Genomic DNA, 25,048 nt, shown 5'->3' on the forward strand with positions numbered 1-25,048 from the left:
CTTTTCCTCCTTATAAACAAGACATTCCTGAGACTTTTCCAAGTGTAGACCTTTACAATTAATACATTTTCAATCTCAAGGCATGTGTTATCATTACATCCTGTACGGCTGCAATGTGCACAAATTTTTTCCTTTGTGCAATCAAATTTGTTGTGACCAAACCCCTGACACTGAAAACAGTTTCTTGGGTTTGGCACATATGGTCGCACGTAGACAGAGAGATAGCCAATCTTTATTCGTTCAGAAACAGACAGTGTAGAAAAGGTTAGAATAAGTGAGGATGTTGGTACAACTACACTATTCTCCTTCCTCATTATCCTCTATGCAGAAGTGATTGATTGCAGTGTTAGTTCTAATGTTTCTGATATTTTTAAACTTGCCAAGTCATGGCAAAAAATCACTCCCTTACTGAAATTGAAATTTAGGGTACAAAGTGGCTCCATTATTACTTCGTCCTTCCCTATGTACCTTAGGACTAGGAGCTTCCAACTCTGTTCATCATCAACAACCTCAATCAGCAGGGCACCACTCTTAATCTTTTTAATAGACTTTGGAGAGCTGCAACTCTTGTTTATTAGCAATGGAGAAACCTTAGAGAAGCATTTACCTTCCTCTTTATACTTCACTATAAGAAACCATACTCTGGACATTTTAGAACCCCCCTCTGTTATATTACCTTTATCTCCTGACACATCTTTGGCTGACAACATCGATTGAAGCCTTTTCAAACTCCCTGGTTTGTTGAATTTTTCAAATGGACCAACAACCAGCAAAAAATTGCTATTTGGGATTGACATTTGGTCCCATGAGTAACAGCGATTTAATGGACCACTCTAGTAGAGTGTGCACGTACTGGAGCTAGGGCTGCATACAACTGAGTTTATCCTGGTGCTCAAAGGACACCGTTTGAGACTCACTACGTACAGTCATCCACCCATTGGCATGATAGTTTCCACTTGGGTTATGGTAGTATTATGTAAGGTGTTGCAACACTACTGAGTGTAAGTGTAAGAAGAAACTGTATAAGATATTGTGTTGTTGTGTAAGAATATATATTGTAATTTATGTACTGTTTGTGGTGTATGTGTATGGTGTAAGGTTCTGCAGCTTCGTGTGTAATGGGAAGAAAGTTTTATAGGCTAGGGATGCCAAGGTCTTAAAAGAGTAAGACTCCCCATCAGGGCAGCAAGTTACTGACAAAAGATTTTTTCATAAGGAAATTCCAGTTTTCTAAGGATTTCACAACACAACATAATAGTTATTTCTTAAATGTATAAATACATACAGAAACAATTTTGATTATTCTAAGTTTTAATAAAAGAATCAAAAATGAGTAAAATTAAAATACATTTTCTAACAAATCTAAAATTAAAGTTACATTTAATATAATTTGATAAAGGAAAATAATGGAGCAAATAATGTTTTAATAAAAATCTTGATTAGTGTAATCACTGTAATTGTTTGGTGAAGTTTATGAGAGAAATTTTTCAAAAAAGGACTTGTTAGTTATTTGGACAACTTAAAATGTCATTTTTATTAAATATACAACTGAAAACACTTTTCTTTTCCAGTCAGTCTTTCTTTTTTGTTAGTAAAATCATTTCTCAATCACAGAATGTGATATTTTAAAGAGTTCATTGTTCTTCATTTAAGAGACAGTCTACCAAAAAAATAATCATAATTTATAATATGTATTCAGTTAAAAGAAATTTTCAGTAATCCCTAGTTTATAACAACTGTTTTCATTAATTAAAATTTTATTTGGTAAATCTTAATCTTCAACAATATTACATTTCACTGATAAAAATGTAATACAATTGAGATGTTTTTTGTCGATTGACAGTGAGCGAATATTGATAGTAACAATTTAAAAAAAATTAATGAAAAAAATATATGCAGTAAATAATAATTCTTGTTAAGAGCTATAAGTTCTTGTTTCAGTGATTAAAATTACATTTAAGAAGTAAACTGCTGTCTTCAATGTGTGAATATATTTAAAGTAATCTGCAAAGGTTATGAACCCAGAAAAATAACTGAACGGAGGTATGGTGGTCATGAAAATTTTGTCGAGTTGCAACCACATGTATAAATATGGAATCACAACAGTTTATGAAGTTAAATGAAAATAACTGGAACGTTTGGAAATTCCAGATGAAAGTAGTAGTAATAGATAAAGATCTCTTCGACATTACCAATAGACGTACAGAAACCAGATGCTTCAAAATCTGCGAAATTAAAAGAGTATGAAATTTATGATGCAAGCTCACAGGACGTGTTAGTAACATACATGGAATTTGGGCCTTTGTCACATGTTTTAATGTGCAAGACTGCAAATGAAATGCGAACCAAACTGAAAACAATATATGAGCATCAATAAGAGTGAGTATTCAAGTATTCATTTATTATAGCAACAAATTTTTAATTTGAAGTTTGAAAACAGTTTTATGGACTTTCAACTAAAAATTCAAAATTTAACTGCTGCTATTAAGCGGTAAAAGGAAGAAATATCTGAAAACATGATTATTACAAAAATAATTATGTTGCCACATTAGTATAAACATTTGTGTTTACTTGGGAATTGGTGGATGAAAATCAACAAACTCTAAGCAATTTAACTGCAGATTATTGATTGAAGAAAAGTGTTTGAAATTTAGTGAAGATGCTGTGGTGTTAACTTCTAAATATGTAAATAAATTTAGTCTCAAATATTTTTCTTGTGGAAAGGTTGGACATAAAAAGAATCAGTGCAAGAATTATTCAAATTCTATCAAAAATAAAAATATTGTGTGTCATTCTGTCATAAGAAGGGCCATATATTTAAAGACTGTTGGTTTCGTCAAAAGAAATTATCAGAGGCAAATAAACAAAATGTAAATTGTTTAAATACAGCTGTGTATCTGGTTAACAGAATTGGAAAAAGAACAGTAAAAGGTAAAACACCTTATGAATTCTGAAATAATAAGCAGTTTTGATAAAAAAAAATAATAAAACCACTGTTTGGTGCAGAAGTGTGGATGCATATACCAAAAGAGAAAAGAAAGAAGCTTGATCTTAAAAGTACAAAGGGAATCTTTTTTGGTTATGGTGAAAGTACAAAAGGACTGATAGTTTATTTTCCGAGTAGAAAAATTTTATTTTTGTTCCATATAAACAAATAATTTCTCATTTTTGGTTGAGTATTATCAACATGAAGAAAGAACCTACACCTGAAGTTGAGCATGTGGAAAACAACTAAAGGATGTGACTACAGAAAGTTTAAAATGTTCCCTGAACATGAACATACTTAGTCCTATTGATTAAATATAATGATTATGTAATAATTCTGAAATTAGTCCTTTAAAAAAAATATACTCAGCACGGCTTAGTATACAGCTGAGGTGAGCAATGAGCTTCATGCAGAGTTCCATGTATATGTTGGGATCTGTATTAATGCTTATTTTTCTGATTATAAGTAGAGATACAACAAAAATTTCATTATAGATTATAAGATCAGCAGAGAGTTTTGAATTCTGCACCAAACTCTGGAAATCCATAACAGAGACCTTTAGAATGATCCAGCCAGCCAATGTATCATTTTGAACAGCACATGCAATCTTCATGTTTGCTTTAAACAGCACAATGTCAAAACCTGTCAGAAAGTGAAATAGAAAACAAGCACAGGATAATCCAAAGTTCACACTGAAATTCAAAAGTAGCAACCAGTGTTGGATCAACAGTTGCAATCCAGAGATTAGAGACCACTCTTCATAATGAAGAGCCCATAATCTTCCAGGATTAGGCTACCAAACAGAGTTCTATTTAATTTGTTATGAACAACCTAAACTGTTGGAGTACAATTAAGTAACAGGACATAGCTTACAAAACACATTTTCACTGGAACAATGTGACTGTCATTTCCATGCCCCTGAAACTGTCAAATTTAATGTCCTGTGACTTCTTTCTTCTCGCTGATGAAGCTCAAACTGAAGGGTATGACATTTTGGCACTGTAAAAACTCCATCCTGTACAAATTTCATCAGTGGGAGACAAGCAAGGAGCAGTTATCACTACATTAAGGGGCCACTGTAAATGGTAGATGAAAATAAGCAATGTATTTTTATAGGCATATTCTTGAATTTGTTAATCACAAATTAATTTAACATTACAATGAATAAAATATTTTACTATACATACACAGTGGTTTAATGAAAGTTGTGTTCTCCATAAACATCCATATATAATCATCAGCTTTATACTCAGTTAAATTAAATGCTATTTGTGAAGTAGATATTTTTGCATTCTCAGCAATGTGTTGTGATTCCGGCCAACTGAACACTCCCTTTCTAAACCTTTTCAACATTTTATTAAAATCTCTTCCGACTTCACCAACTGAAATGATAGAAAAAATAAATTCAATATTTACCTATCAGCTTGGGAATTCTCTTAATTTTATACTGCCCTAAGTGTTCTCATTACAGAAAAAAAAATATATTAAGACCATTAGACTTTTACACTGTGAATTCTTAATACATTTCAACTTGTAAATAATTTTTTTTTGTAAAAAAAAATTAAATTTTTTTTTTGTAACTTGAATGAACTACAATTTTTTTTCTTAATTTATACTCTTAATATAGGCTGAAGCTAAGTTTAGGTATTTCTTTTTTATAACTATTAAAAAAACTGCATCTTTTAACGCTTGAAAAATTAAAAAGCCAAGCCTGATCATAATTAGAACCTAGAGCCTTGCAGATGAAAACAGACACTACCACTCTGATGCAGAAGTCATCAATCATTTTATTAACAAATTAACATAAAAATTTTTAACATAATTTCCAATCATTGTTTATAATTTTTTTTATTTTTCACCACATTGTACACATAAATCATTAGTTACAAAATTAAAACCAGTCAGACCAATCCAAAAGCACATTATAACAAAAGAAAAATCATTTGCTTTTCAAAAGCACATCACATTTCTATTATGATAATGAATAAAACTTTTGGCAACAAAATTATACCAAAATTTTTAATTAATTTTTTTTCTTTATTTTTGTTATTTGTTAATTAATTCTTTTATTAGTTTCTCTCCTACCTGGGTCACTTATTACGTTGGACCTCAATTCCACTAATTTAATAATTAATAATAATTTAACACTAATAATTAATTTAATAAATTACTTAATTTACAATCTTAAATAAATCATAACAGTACATTTGATTATAAGCTAATGATAGAGTTTAGCCATAATTCATGCTTTGTCACCCACAAACAATTAAAATTTTAATAACAGTAACTAAAGGAAAATATTTTTATTCCTTAACAAAATTTTATTGCTATTTATTACAGATATTCTATATTGGAAGATTATCAAATCAAAATTACATAAATATTCACTAAATCATATTTCTATTACAAATATAGATTTATTTACAAGTTAGCGTAAAATCCACATATATATAAAACTGCAAAAGCAAAAGCAAAAGAAAAGAACGAATTACTCACTATAACATTCTTTCACAGAATAATAATTTTTTTATAGTAAAGTAGTTATAATATATAACAGATTTTAATTTAACTTTAATATTTGAATGACATCTAACATTTTCTCACTACAAATAACAAATTGAATATGTAGCATAGAGCCGATGTACTTAAGGCCTTTCTCAAGAAGGTGTGTTTAGGATTTAACACTTGTTCCTCATTTATTATGTACTGTAACTATGAGAAGGCAGTATCATATCTCTGATATCTCTCCTAATTTCCATAGATACACACCACTACGTTGAACATATAAGGGTGGAAGAGTCCAGTAGGATAGTTTTAGTTTCTCTCCAAAAAGCATTTGGTAGTGTGGAGAAAACTCTTGTCCAGTATAATTTGCCTTTGAATTATAAAACTGTTTTTAGGGCTTTAGGACAGTGAATTTTCCCAGAACAACAAACTATTTCTCAGATGAGATTGTTTGCAAAACAAACAGCTTTTATTGCTGTTTTACAAACAAAACTTTTAATTAAATTCAAAAGAAATGAAACAGAATAATATTTTTAGATTTTTAAATCCAAAAATGATTTTTTGGTTTAGAACCAGAAGTTCTATTTAACCAAATAGTTAAGAAAATCTTCTTTAAACAAGCTTATTAAAAATGGTTACGAAGTTCCCGCATTACATAAACATTTAGAAATAATTTGTTGTATTTATATCTCATTTAAATTAAATGATTTGTTTTGATAAAAGGAGGCACTGAATTAGCTGTTGAGCTTGGTAATCCTATTTAATTCCAAAACATTAGGATTTTTGAATGAAAAGCAGTACATTACACCTTTTTCTGCATAACTACTGTCCAGGTTTATGTTATTAAGGGGGTAATAAGTTTAAATGTTGTTTGCAATCAACCTAGTGCTAATCCGAGCAGTCCTCAAAGATGGAGCTGAAGTGGGAGACTAGAGGTTATACTCAGCTCCCGAACGGACCAGACCTGAGGTCCTCTGGGACTTAGTTTATGCTGGCTGCACTCCAATCACTTAATTAACAATATGTCGTTGCAGTGATTTAGACTGAATTTGCTGGTGGTTTTGATATGCTATCGTGGCATACTTGTTGCATTGTATGTACTGGGTACTTATAGTTTAAAGTGGTGACAGGTGCGGGGTCATCAATCTTCCGTGTGTAGGCTTTTAGCTTAGTTCCTGAGGGCTATGTGGTAGTATTAGGTGTCTGATGTCTTCTTTGAAGACAAAATTTACTAGGGAGGAATTACTGATGTAGATGTCCCTCGGGGCATCTGCATCAGCGTCATCTCACGAGGCCGGACTGAGTACTGTGGGTTACGATCAGTTTGAGGGCAAGAAGATGACATCCAATTAAGCTAGGAACAGAGGGGGTGGTATAGCGACCAGACGTGCTACAAGCCGGGATCTTCTCCCCTCAGGGGGGAATCGAGATGTCCAGGTTTATGATCCTAACCAATTCCAGATAAACTAGCCTCAGAAATTTTTTTTGCACACTCCATGCAAGTTTCATAAATTTAGAAGCCTTTTTGTGGTTTCTATAGCACTTTTAAATTAAAAACAAAAATTAAAAATTCCACAGTTGTGGAAAGAAATTTATTATTCAATTTCTTAAAAAAAAACAACCGTATGAAATTTATCAATCGTTAAGGAGATTTATGAATGAATCAGCGTTGTGATAATGGGGGTCAAAAACTCACTGAGAAAGTTAAAATGTCCATGGTAATAAATAAACTGGGCATCCAGTTGTCATGGATGATTTACTCTGTATGTTATTGAATTTTCAGGCAAATTGGCATCACACACTAGATGATATCCATGAAAAATTTTGACATATTTCTCACAAAATAATCCATGAAATTTTCACCCGAAATGTTTATCTTAAGTAATTAATTTTTGTGCAAGATGGATTACACATATGCTTACCAATCAACAAAACAAACAAACATGACTTAATGAATGTTTTAAATTGGAAATTTTCAGTTAACCACCCCATAGTCTGGATTTGACCTCTTCTTATTCCAATTTCAACTAAATTGAATACCTCCTTCGGATGAGTAAATCTCATGAGTAATGAAGAGATGAAAGAAACAGTAACTACATTTTTTAATAAACTGGCTGTGGATAGTTATAATGAGTATTTTCTAACTAGGTTTAGACTGAAGGGTAGGACATGTCCAAAAATATGTACAAATAAAATAAAAAGTCATTAAACTTTCATATTCCAAAACAAATACTTTCAGTATTACCCTTGTAATACAAGTATATTTATGTAATATATATATTGGTTTACAGCAAAGACATTCTTTAGGCAATTATTCTCAAATTCTGGAATGCTAAAGATACTTTAAAAAAATATCAGGCTAGTCAGTTACAACTGTTTTATAATGAGTTAATTTACAATAATTATTTTCTATCTTACCTGTAAGCATTTGCTCCATTTCTATACCTACATCATTCCATAGTTAGATCAGACATACTACCGCGCCACCACTGCTTCTTAATTTCCAAATTAAGAATTTAATTTATAATACATTAGTCAACACATGCATAAAGTTATCCTATCACAACAAGAAACTAATTATAACTTCAAAAATATATTCATTCAGACAGATCAGTAACTTAAATTATTAGAAACTCACCGGAAGAGTTTTATAAACTAATCCAGGTTCAAGATTATCAATTGCAATGCAAAACAGATTGTGTGAATTCTGTTTAACAACTTTTAACAGCTTAGTATTATTATCATATAAAAAATGGGATGTATAACAATGCCTATAATCAATCGATAATGCCAAAGAATCTGCCAACAAAGCTGAAGAACAGTAAGAGAACATCTGCTTATCTTGTGAAGAACAATCCTCATCACAACAACAATTTATATCACACTCATCTTTCTGAAAAACAATACAAAAATAATTGGTCAATTATAAGATAATTTTACTGAACAAAAAAAAACCGCAGTGGAACATTTAAGTATAAAATTGTCAAAGTTGTAAAATAATGTAGCAACTGACAGAACAGTCAAGAGGAAATAAGCATTCTATAAAAAATTAGTCTAGATGTAGAATAAAGGCAGCAAAATCTAAGGAGGAAGAAAACAGTTTCTAAAGAATAATGGAATTCTATTGAATTCCATTATCCTCTTTCTGTATGTATATACATATATACATACATACATACATGCATATGCGCGCGCACAAACACACACACACAGAGAGAGTGTCTCAGAAGGTATTGGTCAAACATAAGGGACTAATTCAGGACGTCAAATTAAATTAAAAAATTAAATGTGGAAAAAAGCTCTGTCATAGGATTTTCCCTATGTCCGCCATTTTATTTTTTTCAATAAAAATGTATATCTTAAGAATGGATTGAAATATTTAATAAAATTTGGTGTATATGTGTCCAACAACATCTTCTATAGAATAAATAAGTTTGATAATTTTGATAAATTTACCTTTGAAAATTTTGAAATGGGACCATTAACATTTTTTAATCAGTTTTTAACATCAAATATTTATACAATTATTAATCCAATATTCTTACATGTATTAGGATAGAGTAAAAGTACCTTTATTACTAGTATTACTAGATCAGTATTATTTGTATCTTCATGAGTTGCTCATTAACAAGAGTTTCAGATTTTTGGTGTGTCATATAAATAAAAGTTAATAATAATTAAACTACTCCATTTAGTGAACTCCTGTATACTGGTTAGAAATGTTAATTTTGACCTTATGATGTAAAATATTCAGTTTTTATTATTGGATTACTTGGTGAATAATCAAAAATGAAAAAGAAAGATAACAAAGAAATATATCTCAAAAAAACAAGAAGATGAATATGAAGAGAAAGAAAATGTTAAGAACAAGGGAAGAATAAAAAACTTAAGAGAAGATGATAAATATAAAGAGAAAGAAAATGTTAAGAACAAGGGAAGAATAAAAAAATTAAGAGAAGATGATAAATATAAAGAGAAAGAAAATGTTAAAACCTAAGAAAGAATAAAAAGATTAAGAGAGGATGATGAATATAAAGAGAGAGAAAGTTTGAAAGCTAGAGAACGTGAACACAAATTAAGAACAGAAGAATTATATCAAACCAAAGAGTGATTAAATGATTGACAACAAAAAACAAATAAATGAAATGATGATCAACTCCGTATTAATGAGAATATTGTCTGACAATATCACATAAGTAATGAACTAAAAGATAAGAATTTTTTGTAATTTATTAAAAATTGGGCATGTGTGCCTCACTGTATATGTTCTTCTTGTGAGGGTCTATTTTTCAGTCACTCTGGTTAACTTTAATGTAGATAAAATTAAACAGAATTTCAGAATAATTAAATAAAATTAAACTAAAAAATCCAAAAATAATATGATTCTAAATTATAATTTTTGATTAATATTAAATAATCAGATGTCTCACCAAATCTACTATATATACACATATATAACAACAATGCCTATTAAATTACATATACACATTTTTAAAAGTACATAAAATTTTAATTCCCTAATAACTTTGATTTTTTCTTTTTTTTATTGTATTGAATTATTTATTGCAAAAATTCTTTTACAATCACAGGTTAATAATTATCAATAAATTAATATATTCAAATTAAAAAATTTAAAAAAGTTAGAAAAAATAAATTAAACAAAAAGTTAAAAAAAAAGATGAAGTTAGGTTCGAACCAATGCACCTTCTCCTTATAAGATCCAAGTATTTTTTCATTAATTAAAATTTAATTTGGCTATAACTCTGGAACCAATAAAAATAAGTATCACTTTATATCATTGAAAAGCTCTCAATGAGAGCTTTTCAATGCTCTCAAACTGCAGTTAAGAAAAAGTAAAAAATCCAAATTTGTTTGGATTTTGGACTTTTCTGAACACTTTTGGTCCAGGCCATTGCAATCAAAAGGGGAGGTGCACAACTAGATGTTACAATAGTCCTAAATCCAAAATTTCAACATCCTACAGCTAATTGTTTTTGAGTTATACGAGATACATATGTTTGTCATACAGATGTCGTGTTGAAACTAATAAAAATGGATTCAGAAATAGTCAAAATGGATATTTCTGTTGAAATCTGAAAACCGAAACTTTTCGTGATCACAATACTTCCTTTACTTCATAAAAAGAAGTAATTAATAACAAGGTAGTGAAGTGGAGCAAAGAATTTACATAAGTAAATCAATTTTTTCCAAGCTTTTTATCAAATTTAATAAAACATTCAGTATCTCAAAATAATGTTTCTGTGACATAGCCGCCCTCTAACTCATTCAACTTTGTTTTACACATACGTGCTACTCTTTAACAGCTGCTCTTAAAAAAAATAACTATTATTTTGTGTCTTGTAAAAAATGGCAAAGGAAATACTCAACAAAGAAAAATAAACAACTTATGAAAAAATTAGTTTGTCAAAAATATTTAAAATCTGAAATCAAAAAAATAGTAACACTAATCAATTACATTTTTACTTACCATAATATCACATTCACAATATTCAACATGAGCAGTATATTTAGTTTCTAATTCAGTAGTAGTGGTGGTGGTTTTAGTTGTGATGTTAGTAAATATTGTGCCAGTAGCATTTATGACATCCGGAGCATTTGTAGTTTTTAATTTGTTAGTTACTGCACTAGTAGTCCTTTCAATAATAGAAGAAGGGGAAGAATCATTACTAGTTGATGTTACAGCTTTAGATGAAGTGCCATTGACACCATTATTGCCAGTGGCATCAATCGGTCTACTGCTGTCACAGACACCATCACGATTATCACAATCATCAGTAAAATGATTACTATCAATACTACTTGTCACATTAAATGGAACAGTATCAACTGAAGTCGCATTATTTGTGTATACAGTTGGAGTGGTCACTTCAGTAAATACATCAGCTTCAATACTTGAAACAAAAAAGTGTGATAAGAATAGAACTAGAAAAGTACTGATACTAAACATATTATTACTTAAGCCAACAAAAAATATTTCACTTTGCATACTTGAAAATAAAAATGTGCTTTAATGTATCACTTTTAAAAGGCACAATATATATACCCACTATTTATTATACAGTTCAATTAAACCAGATAATAAATAATATCAAGCAATTAAAAATTACACTTTTTAAATCTCAATTCCATATTTTTTAAAGTTACGCAATATGATACCAACTTCAATATGAACAACACCCATTGCTATAGTTTGTAACCTGTAACGATCACTTCCAGAATATATTAAATCAGGTATTTTTAACTGAGGTCCACCACCCATGAAATACTGAAAAAACTCATCTCTCCAACGACCTGAAAATAAATAAAAATGATTAAATATCTGACATATTGTTATTTTTATTTTAAGTACAGAATTAAGTTTTAGAGGAATTTAAGTCATTCACATAGGTACTGACAGTGTCCGGGATTATGACATTATTGTCTATCAAATTGTATACTGTCACTTTGCTTTCACTCAAAAGTTTTATTTCTATAAATTTACACAACTAAACTATAAAATAAAGCAGATGTAGGATCAGCCTGCTGTAGGTTATAACTTCAATAAGTGGTGGGAAATTAATTACTATAAAATAAATCTTTTCTCTGGAAAGAAATTTTAATAAAAGATTTCAGGAAACAAGAATTTAAACATGGATAGTACTTAAATTTATAGTTCATTACTTAACTCTTTTTTACATAAAAATATTCATTATAAAATACATTAAAATATTATGAGAATATTTATTTGTTTACAGGAAGTTAAACATGTTTTCAACAAACGTAAAACATGATAACTAATAAAATAGTTACATGATACACAAAATTTGACCTTATGACTATCCAAGCAGACAAAACCTAAACAAATATATTTTCAGAAAATCAAAAATCTTAATAAAAAAACTGCAGAATAGAATTTAAAGAAATTACTTTTCATAGTAGAAATGTCAGATGAGATTACACTAACCAGATAATCATGTTTTAAATTTAATAGAATAGATACCTGGATGTGAATTTTCTTTTTTTCTTTTTTATTAAAATTTTAAATAAGCCTGGAACTATATTTTGTTCATCGTGTGATAAGATATACAAAATTAGTACATGATTTGAATATAAATCTCGTACTCCAGCACGTTTTAGACATTATTTCATCAATTACTGAAGTCATTTACCTCCCATAATGTGTTGAGAGTTTGTTTTCAAATATCAGCTGGTTCAGAAAGCAAGGCGAACGTGAGCGCTGTGATTAGGTTATAAACTTGTTCATGTGTGTTTAACGTGCTTTATTAAGCCAAATACTTTTGTTATGCGTTTTCAGTGTGTATAATATTAATGCTTAAGGATTACAGTTACAGAAATGTACTTTTGAGTACGGAATACGGTGCTTTATTTGATGTTCAGCGCGTTTTATGTCATGTTAATAACTTTTAGTTACCATAATATAAATATTAATCCTTAAAGCTAATTCTGAGTTAAAATGGATAGATTTGAATTTACATCTTCGAAATTAGATGTCAATGAACGTTCTATTGTTCGCATGAACGGTGTTAAATTATATGATGGTGAAATTACGGTAGGTAGGATTTTATGTTAAGGTTAGTTTTAGGTTAAAATTTAATACTTTTATTAATCTAAACTGAACCCATTATGATAAAACGTTATCTTAATAATTTACTTCAAAAGGCTTTCAGTAATCATTGTGATCATCTTCAGTTGCGACAACTGATTTTACTGCTAACTGCTCCCCTTTTTCTTTCGTTTTTTAAGTATAATACTTTTTCTAGAATGTGGTCAAAGAGTGTTTGGACATGTTTTATATATTTGTTCATTTGGTGTATCATTGAATCAGTGTTTCTGTATATTTATTCATTCAAGTGTGATAAGATATGGTTGTTTATTGTGAGTATATAGAATATCTTGGTGGATTTATACATACGACATGGTTGGTAAGTGTTGAATTTTAATTTGTGTATTTCAGGGTTACTGTGTTTGATGACTGACTGTATGTAATGGTTATTTTACTTATTTTGAGGGCTACATATATATTAAATTTAAACAAAAATTTGATCAGTTTGAATGTGTTTATGAACATTAATGTGATGTGTCATGTTTTATAACTGTTTTCAGGTTTATATTAATCCCTATTTCCAGCAACCTAACTGAAATTTTTCAACAAAACGTAAAACAAATATACTTACTCAGCAGCAACAAACATGCTTAAAGTAATATACCGACAGAGGAAGCAACCCAAGACAATTTGAACAACTATTAACGTACTTAAAAAAATACAATACAAATTAAAATTTACAGCAAAATATGAACCCAGTAAACAAGCACATTTTTTTATCTTATACTTAAACATTATGGAAAATAAAAAAATCTGATAAAACACATAATAATTATATACTAAATAAATAGATACAACTTAGATTTTTCTGCCACATTCTAAATGTCTGCCTTATTAAAAAAAAGCTTGCCAGCAGTAATGTCAGCTGATTTGACTGTGAGAATAGCAGCACCAATTATTGAAGGTGGCAAAGATGAGTTTAGGGTTGTAAAATATTTTTAACCCTAGAATCACAATGACATAAAAACTGACACTAATAATTGCACGAAGTCTCTAGGACTACTCTGTGGGTAACAGGTATAAAAGTCAGTAAATTGAAAATATATAAAAATCAGTCAAAGTATTATATAATAGTAGTCGTTTGCAAACTTAAAATGTGTTCTAATTACAATTTTATTTTTTTAAAATAATTGGTACTTACGTATTAGCCCAACAATCAATAAATTACATACTTTTGGATTATTGTTAAAATCACCCGATATAACCATTTATATTTATTTATTTTATAAATATAATTTAACTAAACTTAATCTTTGTTTTCTAATCTTGACTAATTAACACAGTAATGTTTTGAATATTTAAGCCATAAATAAAATTATTAGGCACTTTTTAACATTATTAGGTTACTTACTTAAAATTATTGGGGTAGCCCATTGACCATAACCATAATGATCCTGTAACTTAATCAATCTTAACCTATGCTCGCTTTGCTCACTAACCTCAACTAATTGACAGTAATGTTTTGATTATTTAAAAAATAAATTCAGTAATTATTACAATTAGTTATTGCGAGCATAGGTTAAGATTGATCAATTTATATCTATTATAAGCAATAATGCTTATATTTTTAACTTGTAAAATATGTTAATGATCCTGTAACTTTGAAAATGCTTCAAAGTTACAGGATCATTATGGTTATGGTCAATGGCCTACCCCAATAATTTTAAGTAAGTAACCTAATAATGTTAAATAAGTGCCTAATAATTTTATTTTTTGGTATATTCAACACATTGCATCGGTCAGTGTTATACAGGTATGCATTTTGTGCATACAAGAGCCATCATTTGCTTTTTTGAAGGACAGTGAGCGCAGATTTTTCTTGATGAAGATCCTGGAATTTGTTCTATATTAACGTTGCTAGATCCAGCAGTTTCATCAATGTGATGTTTTACCATTTTTGATAAATTGGTTAGATTTTGTCTCTCCTGGATGAATTGGCCTGTCATTGTTTTTATTCAGTCATAACAAAAAATTGATGTTCCCAATCTTTTACGTTTCATCATTTCAATTGGGATTTCTGGTTTATTCTTTTTTAACGTACCCACAGTAGTTAATTTATTTGTTTCTAAGGGGATGGATTTTTGATTGCTAAGGGGATGGATGTGAACCAGTTATCATAAGTAATATTTCTATTGCTACCACGTACAGGTTGCATTAGTTCTTTGACAAAATACATAGCAGTAGTAGGTTTTCAGTATACATACCTTTCTTAAGATAAGGTATTTTGTTTTAACATCACAAAGTATGATTATCTAATATCATATTCATTTGCTTTTAAAGGCAAATATATTTTTAACAAACGACCTCTAAACCCAAGCAGTTGCTCAAGTGTTAAGTATGTTCCAGGTTAATAATTATTTTTATATAAAATAATAAATTCATCCCATATCTCCCTCATATAGATGAATTTATCATTCTGTTCTCTTTCTTCTCTTATCTTTTGAATGGAAACAAAGCAATTCAATAAAAAACAATTTTTTGCTCTTCACTGAAGTATTAGTGTGAACCACTGAAAGATGCTTCAAACAACTCTTCACTATTTAGATGATTGTCTTTGTGAGATGGTGTAAAAACTAATAACCCAATAAGTGCTTTTATTTCGATTAGTTATTTTTATAGTGACATCCATTGTTTGATATGCGGCAGATTTTATTAAAATTGTTTCATTAGTGAATTTTGTGATTTTTTTCTAACATTGAATCTGTTATAAAAAATAAGAATGCTTCTAATGGTGTTTCTATTTATGCTGCTTTGTTGATTAGTTTCTGAGTGAAGTGAATGATGTTTCTTGCGGCTGTTCTTGTTTGCACATTTTCTTTACCCTTTGATGATCAATTGTGACCATCTTTCTCTTTCATATTGGTCTTTGAAGGAAAAACAATATTGCTATGATGGAGCATGTTGAAAAATAGATTGATCATCAATGGTTTCATCACTTTCAATGTAGTCTGGGTCAGCATTTGTATTATCTGCTTCTGAATTATTTTCATGTAAAGCTACATCACCACCTTCATCAATTTCATCGTCATTTTCACTTAGAATATTGTCATTATCAGACAACCTCTGACAAGTTCTGATAAAACATCCTTAATTTGAAAACTAGTATTTAGTAAATCACTCATATTTTATAAAAAATGGAACAAATATTTATATTATAAATTAAGAAAAACAATATTATATACACTTAAGTCCTGTTTAAAAAATGATACTATCACTACTGGTTTAAAAATCTGTATATTTTCAACTCCATGTTGGATAGAAAACACTAATGTAAATCACATCATTTTGTCTGTGAGATTTTGGTAAACTCACTGACAAAAAAGTGTTATAGTTGTCCTTTTGGTGTCAAGGCTAAAACTGAAGGATTGTTTTGAAGAAAAGCTACTAGAAAGTTAGAGTAATAAATCTCATCCCTTTCACAGTGAAAGCTTATTTTTACTGGGGTTGTAAAGTGCCAGACTATGCATTAGGGTTCTAGGCTTAAAAACATTCTTTTTTGTATAAAATTTTGGATTGTCATCGGAGAGATTTATATTTTTAGATTAATGTCATAGACAAAAAAAATCAGCAAAGAAAACTTGATCAGAGTTGCATTTAAGGGATGGAATTAATTAATAAAAAAAGAGAAAGGGTTTTAATGTATTACTAATACTAATATAAAATAATATTATATAATTGTTAGGAGTTGATAAATAATAAATTCAACTATCCAAGAATAATAAACAATTAAAATCAGAGATGTTGGATGTAATTTAATAATTATTTTAATTTGCTTGTTAAGTATATGTTAAAATAAAAAAATAAGCAGGAAATAATTCAGTTTAATTTAATAAGAATACATTATTTTAAAATTTATCGAAAAAGTAATTTTTTTGCCAACTCAGGACCAGTACTATTCTCTTTAGCCTTTTTCCAAAATAATTTAATTTTCTTGGAATGAGACTTTTTCCTCCCTTCTGACCTTTTACTTCCAGTTGTTATTCTCTTCGTTTTATCTTCCTATGAATTGCCTCCTGCTCAATTTGCATTACTTCAAAATTGTTTTACTGTTTTTTTTCTTCCCCAGCCTTTTCTTCCCTATATATTTTTCTATTTTGAAAGGAAGTTTGTATCTCTTTTGGTAATCTAATTTTCATTATTTCTCTAAATGTAGTAACTTATTGTAATACTCTTAGATGAACACTTTTTGTTGTACAATTTGTAACATAATATGCTTTATTCATTTTTTCAGTTCTGATTTTAATTGTTTCTTTTTCGTTTTTTTTTATATTACACCTAGATATTTGAAGTAATTTGGGAACTTTTCAAAAAGATGCCCGCAGCTAATTTGTAGTTAGTCAGTTTATCACTGTAGTTAGTCAGATAGTTGTTGCCACTGAAAGGAGAAAATAAATAAACAGTACATATTTTTTCTTTTTAAATACATATATTGTACTGTAATATCACTAAAATAATACAATGATGCTGTAATAATAAAAAAGTAAAATAAAGTACAGTATTTTTTGAGTAGAGTAATTTACGTATATAATTTACTGTATAACTTAACAAGAACCGAACCTGTATTTCTGCATTAAATATGAGTCTCAAATTTAGCCGATTTCATTATACACAGAAATTTTCTGGAACGTAACACCTGCGTAAATTAAAGGTGCACTGTATAATAAATTTATATAAATAACTAAATAGATATATTTATGTATAAATTTATATAATAAATAAATCTAAAAATATAAATGTAATCTTCCTTCCTTCCTTTTTGCTGTTTAGCCTCCGGGAATTACCGACAGGTATTACTTCAGAGGATGATATGTATGAATGTAAGTGAAGTGTAGTCTTGTACAGCCTCAGGTCGACCATTTCTGAGATGTTTGGTTAATTGAAACTCAACCACCAAAGAACACCTGTATCCATGATCTAGTATTCAAATCTGTATAAAAGTAACTGCATTTACTCGCTAACCTTCGCTAGCAAGCGTAGGTTAAGTTTGGTTAGATTATATTTATTTATTACACAAAGTTAAATTATAATTTTAATTTACGTATTTTCTCCTTTCAGTGGTGCCATCTAACAACTAACTACAATGACTAATTGACTAACTACAGATCAGCTGTGGGCATCTTCTTGAAAAGTACTCATAGTTAAACATAAGTGGAAGTAAGCAATCTCATTGTATAACACTTATGATTTGGAAAGGTTTAAAAACTTTTACAAGGAATTTAACTTTTGTTGTTTTGTTAAAATCTAGTAATTTCTAAGGTTTTGTTATCCAATCTGAATTCTTTTAAATTTTGAAAAGTGAATCTGTCTATTAATTTCTTTTAAAAAGCATACTATGCTTTTTTAAATCATCAAATATTAGATTTGCTAATTTTAAATACCTTTGTTTGTTTAGGATTTAAAGAGTGGTTTGGACTGGTTTTTACCTATTTTGAAACCAGCTTGATATTCTCTTATTTATTTTTCTAACTGTAGGTTTAATGTAAATCCCGCTTTCCCATTTTTGTAGAGTGGATGAATTATTGCTGTTTACCAATTTTCGAGAATCTTTTCAGTTTTTAATATCTTAACTATTGTAACGTTTATAATTTCAGTACCCCATCCTCCACTAGATTTTACCATCTCAATTGTAAAATCATCCTCACCAGAGGCCTTATATAATTTAGTTCTACGGTATTTCTTGTCTAAATTTGGAAATTTTAAGTTTTCATTTGTAGTACTGTCCTTGAAATATAGTTTGTTGGTTGGTTTATTTTTTTGCTGTTTAGAAATTTTTGAAAATATTTGGCTAATAATTTAAGATTTCTTTGTTGTTGAATAGTAACTTAAGGTTTTATTTTTTGAAGCATAAAAACTTAGGAGTGTAACCAGATAGATATAGATTTTGAATATTCTGTAATAGTTTCTAATAGTTTTAAAAATCTTCCTCTATCATTTAAAAAATTGATCTTTTCTGAAATTGTGAAAGTTTTGAGCCCATGTTATGATTTCTTATTATATTCTCTTTTCTCATGGATTTATATGTTTAAAGGAGTTTTTGTTTTGTTGATTATACCAGTCATGCCAAGCTTTCTTCTTGTTTTTATGATTTTCTTCAGATTTGTTATTCCATCATTTGTAGTTCTATGGTTTGTTTTCTAGAGCTATTTGAAGAGGTTTCATTTTGGTTATGTCTTAGAAATTTTTAGATGTAATATTTTTCTTGTTTAGTATTTTTTGGAAGTTGAATTCTTTTTCTTTTAAAGTTTTATTACTAACTCTTCTTCTCTAAAAAGAGTTTGTTGATTTTAGGTTGCAATAAAATCTTTGTAATAAAATTCAATAAAAAATGAAATAAAACTCTTGTGAATCTTAGTTGGATAGTGATCTAAATCATTGTCTAATCCATTTCTAACTTGGATGTTTTAAATTTATATTTAATAAATTCAAATTTATAGGATATGCTCAAAAATCGCAAATTATCAATTTTAACCCCCCCCCCCCCCTAATATTGGTGTTTGGTGAAATCCAAGTTTTTTGCTTTCTAGGAAGTTTTTGAAGTGAATAGTTATAATTTTAAGGTTGAATTATCAGCATTAATGAATTAATCTTCAACTACTTGTGTTGTGTATTTGTTGCAGACAAAATTTGAAGGTGGTGAGTTACTGTTAACAAAACATAGATTATTATGGGGTCATGTAGGTGACATAAGCAGGGGATGGACCTGCCTTTCATTGCCATTGCAGTGCATTATATTTGTTGAAGAAGAACAATCCACATCATTCTTCAATAAGTCTAGGAAAATAATTATTCACCTCTCCGAACCATTGAAAGGTAAAATTATTATATTACTTAATAAATTCTTTTACCTTGATTAAGCATATTTTATAAATGATTAGGGTTTGAGGACTGTCTATAATGATTCGATTTGTTTAAAAAAATGTTGTATGTATTTTAAATTTTATACTGGTATCTCCACTAAAGTACATTTCTCTTCACCAACTTTGATTGGATAGAGATTTAAAAATTCTATCTATGAAAAAGTCTTTAATTTTATTTTGTTCATTGTAACTTCTAGGGAACATAGGAAAACTAAAGAAATACAGTCATGCTTGTTTTGCCAGTAAGTAATTGATAAATACGGATGCATTGATAAGATGTAGACTTCTTGGTCGAAAACTCTGGCTAACCTTTCTCTTTCATAATGCTGCATTACTGATCTTTGTTGACTAATTTTATGTAATTCAAAAAAATTGTGCCTTTGTTTGATCAATCTATAAATTTTTTAATAAAAAGTATTTATGTTTGTTACTTGTTTAGCAGCATACCAAGATTTTGCCACAACACAGTGCACATTCAGTTTTTTAATCAAAATCAAGTGGCATAAATTTTTATAAATTACTAATTTTGTAATTTAAAGACTATCTATTATGTAAAAATACCTGTAATAGAGTATCATGTAAAATGTGTTATTGTACTACTGCCAAAGAAAATATTTCCAGTTAAATATGAGCAGTACGATTCTCCTCTTCATTCCTGCAGTCAAATACAGTGACGCTTTAGATAGCATGAGGGCTTAATCAAAATCATTCTTGTAACCTCATTAATCCTGCAGAAGATCAAGGGAAAGATAGAGGTTATTCTTACAAACAACTAATTTAATTCAGGAGAGGAAGAATCACACCGTAATGTAGTTTTAAAATTAAAGAACTAAGACTAGCAATGTCGTGGCAAGCTGGTTTGTGATGGTCAGTGAACAACTGAACTGTAGTTGACTTTGGAGCTCAGCTTATGTAGTTTAATTTCTGTTATCTAATTATTGTCTGTTTCAGGTAAAAATCTTGGTCCAGTTGCATACAGCCCCAATAATTTTATTAAATTATAATTTAAAGATGACAGCACAAATATAATTAAACTTTTAAATGATACTGTTGCTGCTAAAGTATGGGTTCTATCCACAATTCCATCACTACCAAATCCTTTGCAGAATGTGCAACCCAATAATAACATCACTCCTCCTTATGTAAGTAATGATGACATTATGGTTTCATTATTCTTTCTTTGTGTGGTTTAGTTACAGAATAAGTGAATGTTTGGGTTGATGATATTTTGTTAGAATACATTCTTCATTAAAGTAGAATTTTTAAATGTATGTGTTCTTTTTATGGGGTATTTTTAAACTATTTTATCTAATAATAAAAGAAAGTGTCCTTGATTTAATGACTGAATAACAAAATACTTAATTAAATTTGACACATTTAATTACTTATCAAAGTGTACAGAAATATTACAAGATTATTACGTAGCATATTATAATCTTATTAGCATGTTTCAATGTGAACATCCTAAACAATACTTTACCTGCCAGATGTGATTAATCATGTTAGGATTTACAGTTATTAATGAAATACAGATTCTCTCATTCAATCGTTGTAGATTATAAATCTTTTCTGTATAAAGTTATTTTTTTAATGTATATTATGATTTTTTTTTTAATCAGGACTTTTAGACTAGAAAGTAAAATCGTCTTTCTTCAATAATCAGGGAATCTATTGTGAAAGATGACTGACATTCTCTTATCCCTTTCATTATTAATAGTTTTGGGAAAAGCAGAATTTTTTAAATGCCCATTAGGCATTTAAAAAATTGATGCTGTAATTTTTTTTTCATTGAACATACGAGGGCTATTCAGAAAGTAACTTCCAATTCATTATTAAAAAAACACCTATTGATAAAAAACTGATTATTATATACATCTTATAGCTACATTTTTTTAGCTGCTTTTCTACATAATTGCTGTCCAAATAAGGGCACTTGTCATATTTGTAAACAAGTTTTTGAATGGCCTCGTACCTGTGAATTAAGCCAGGTAGTAACTGTTTTTCAACTCATCATTTTCAAAACACTGTTTCACTAACCATTTCTTCACTTTTGGTAGAAGGTGATATCACTGGGAGCCAAATCAGGGCTCTATGGAGGATGGTTAAACAACTCCCATTTGAAACTGTTGATTTGGGATTGAGTACAGATGCATACTGCAGTATGTAGATGAATGTTGTCATGAAGGGTCAAGGGTCAACCACTTCATTTTTTTTATTGACATGAATGTTTGTTCTACCTTCCCAAAACATACGACACTGTTGTTTTACTGTACTGTCAACTTTGCTTTTTCCAAATTTCAAATTTTACTTTTCCCAAAAATAATGAAAGGCGTAAGAGGATGTCAGTCATATTTCATAATGATTATGTCTTTTTGGTTATTAGTAAGTGGAGGAAATACTCATGATATTTCCTCCATATACTGTACAAAGTTCACAAAGAATTTCAGCAGCTGACAAATTTTTTGCATGAAGGAAATGGATGATGGCACTTACTTCACAGTCTGCGGGATTTTCTATGACATCAGCCATTATGAATGAGAGTTTTACAGGAACAAGTAAGCAAATGATACTTCCAAAAATACTACTAGAACCACACCAAACTGGGCTATTCAACTGTGCAAAGATAGAATGCTATCCTCACTTTTCTGCACAATACAAGGACCAGAAGTTAATTTTTTAATAGTCCTTGTAAATTGTGGCCTTCACCACACATAATTTTATCTTAGAACTACATAAGGTAAAAAATGTATTCGTGATGTTCATGAACATATTAAACAGTTTCAATTGATTGTTGAAAAATGAAAAATCGATTTTGTGTTGTATATAGTGGTGTTTGCTTAAAACCAAGTATAGCCAACTACTGGATGATTTTTTTTTTATATCTGAAAATTTTTTTTTGTGTAAATTGATAAAGATAGCTTCGTTATTATAAGAGCAATAAAGCTTGGAAACAGAGCGTGGACAATATTTTACAAATTAATTTTTAAACAGTAGTGTTTTGAATAGCTGAGTAAATCGTATTCTGTTAACAGACATATACCACTGAAATTTGATAAAAAAAGATGAGATTTATCTTTAACTTCTATTTATCAGTCAGATAAACTGTTTTGAGATATTAGCTCCGATAATAGAAAATTCTATTATACTATAGTTTTCATCGGTAAGTATTGACAATAATTAATCATTTTTTTCAATTTAATCTTTTTTTTGCAGAAAGTCTTTTATTGTTAGCACTATCTATTGTTGTCTGTATTTGTAATTGAAATTACATATGTAGATAATTGCTAAAATGCAACTTTTCGTGTTATCTAAGTACTTTATACAGAAAGAGGTTTTACTTCAAAATTGACTTTGGCTGTTTTAATTTATGGTCATTATTTCAGTGGCTTATGTCACTGTCATTATAGTAGTCATGAATAATATAACCTATTTTTAGACTTTTGTGGAATGTGACATGCAATTTAGATAATTAAAATCTTGATGATATCTGTTGTTTCTTTAATTTATATTATCGGTCTGTTTTTATTAATAGCCCATCCAACCCTTCTAGGTGAATGATAGGCTTTTGGTGATCACTTACTCAGAATTTAATTTATAAAGAAAAATAATGACAAAAAATTAAATCTGCTTCACTTTTGTCAAAACATTTTAATCTACATCCTCAGGTTGTGCATTAGCAAAAACATTCAAGTGCTGATGAAAATTAAAACCATCAGAATTAGAAATTATTTTCATAGAATGTTTTTAGAGATTTCAAAGTGGAGTTTCTAACCTAATCGTAAAGAGAAAGATTTTGTTATTTACAAATTGCAGATTACAGTTAGGGGACAAAATTGAAACAAATAAAAGCGTTTCTGCCACCAGATCTTCATAGTTAACCAAAATGGAAACATTTGTCAAAAATTCCTAAACAAGGAACAGTAAAAAAGGAAAGGCCTATGTCAAATAGGTAAGGAGAAGGGCCTAATAATATGTATGATTTTTAAGCCAATAGCAGTTTTTGATACTCTGTGAAATAAGATACAAATAACCACTGCATAACATGGTTGTTAGGTTCTTAAAAAATGTGTTATGTAAATTTGTGTTATACAAAACAAGAAACTAGTAGAAAACACAAGATTAAGTTCCAAAAACTCAAAATAAAGTACTATATTTATTTTTTAATTAAAACAAACATGTTTATTATAATAATAATTGAATAAAAATATTATTCATCATTACTACTAAGCACTGTTAAGTGAGGGCATTTACTCTTTAGTAAAATATCCTATCTTCAGCAGCATTTTGAGTTTTAAACTCTACTTTTTGCAAAAAAAAATATGTTATCATTAATTGTTTGCTTTTTGCTGAGAGTTCTTTATATATTTTTATTATAGTGTTAAGCAATTGTGGAGTTGCCTTATAAATTTTGTGCTTTCAGGGCAAGAATCTTCATTCAGAAAATATGACTAAATATTCTGTTAAAAATAATTTTTTTTTTATGCTTTTAAGGGTAAAGTGTCCCACTTTATTATCTTCATGTGTATTTTGCTTTTTGAATTAATTGGGTTTACACCAGATGCCACTTCCACCAAGTTAGCTTCATCAGTCTCCTCTTCCATCAATAATTCCTGAATATTTTTTACATTCACACTTTCAAAACCTTCTCCTCTTATAGGTTTAGCAAGTTCTACTATTAAATTTTTGTTTTCTGCTAGATAGATTATTATATTTGCTCACTTTGCATTTACTCAGGCCATAATTTTTTTCTGCCAAGCATTTAATGTTAAGGATCTTATTTCTTTGATAGATGAAGTTATGATATTAATACACTCTAAAATTGTAAAGCATTGCTATGATTTCATTAGACTCATCGACTTAAAATCTATTGCATTGATTGTCTGATGAACAATTTGTTCATCAGAATCAATTTGTTCATCATTTGTTATTGCATTGATTGTCTGATGTAATGAATTTTAAATGTAGCTATTTATTACCTGATCTATTGGTTGAAGAAGTGAAGTTGTTTCAACATTTTAGTGATTTAAATCTTTAGGACGACTTTGTGAATTCTTCAATTTTAATAGAATTTTATAA

General features: G+C 29.0%; 1 protein-coding gene and 1 pseudogene across 1 annotated transcript in view; one reads left to right on the forward strand and one right to left on the reverse strand.

The window, feature by feature from the left end:
* LOC142317568 (uncharacterized) overlaps window positions 1–12,692 on the reverse strand; it is a 28,228-nt gene extending 15,536 nt beyond the window's left edge. Inside the window, exons 1-4 of the mRNA XM_075354127.1 lie at window positions 12,492–12,692; window positions 10,980–11,803; window positions 8,130–8,384; window positions 4,174–4,368 (exon numbers count right to left, since the gene is read on the reverse strand). Coding sequence (XP_075210242.1) covers window positions 4,333–4,368; window positions 8,130–8,384; window positions 10,980–11,498 — 810 coding nt within the window. The 5' untranslated portion in view covers window positions 11,499–11,803; window positions 12,492–12,692 and the 3' untranslated portion in view covers window positions 4,174–4,332. The remainder of the gene's footprint in view (window positions 1–4,173; window positions 4,369–8,129; window positions 8,385–10,979; window positions 11,804–12,491) is intronic.
* A 40-nt stretch (window positions 12,693–12,732) lies between these two features.
* The window catches only part of LOC142317558 (vacuolar protein-sorting-associated protein 36-like), a 28,502-nt pseudogene continuing 16,186 nt past the window's right edge, over window positions 12,733–25,048 (forward strand).

Source organism: Lycorma delicatula, chromosome 1 (genome assembly GCF_047948215.1).
Source record: "Lycorma delicatula isolate Av1 chromosome 1, ASM4794821v1, whole genome shotgun sequence".
Taxonomy (NCBI): Eukaryota; Metazoa; Arthropoda; class Insecta; order Hemiptera; family Fulgoridae; genus Lycorma; species Lycorma delicatula.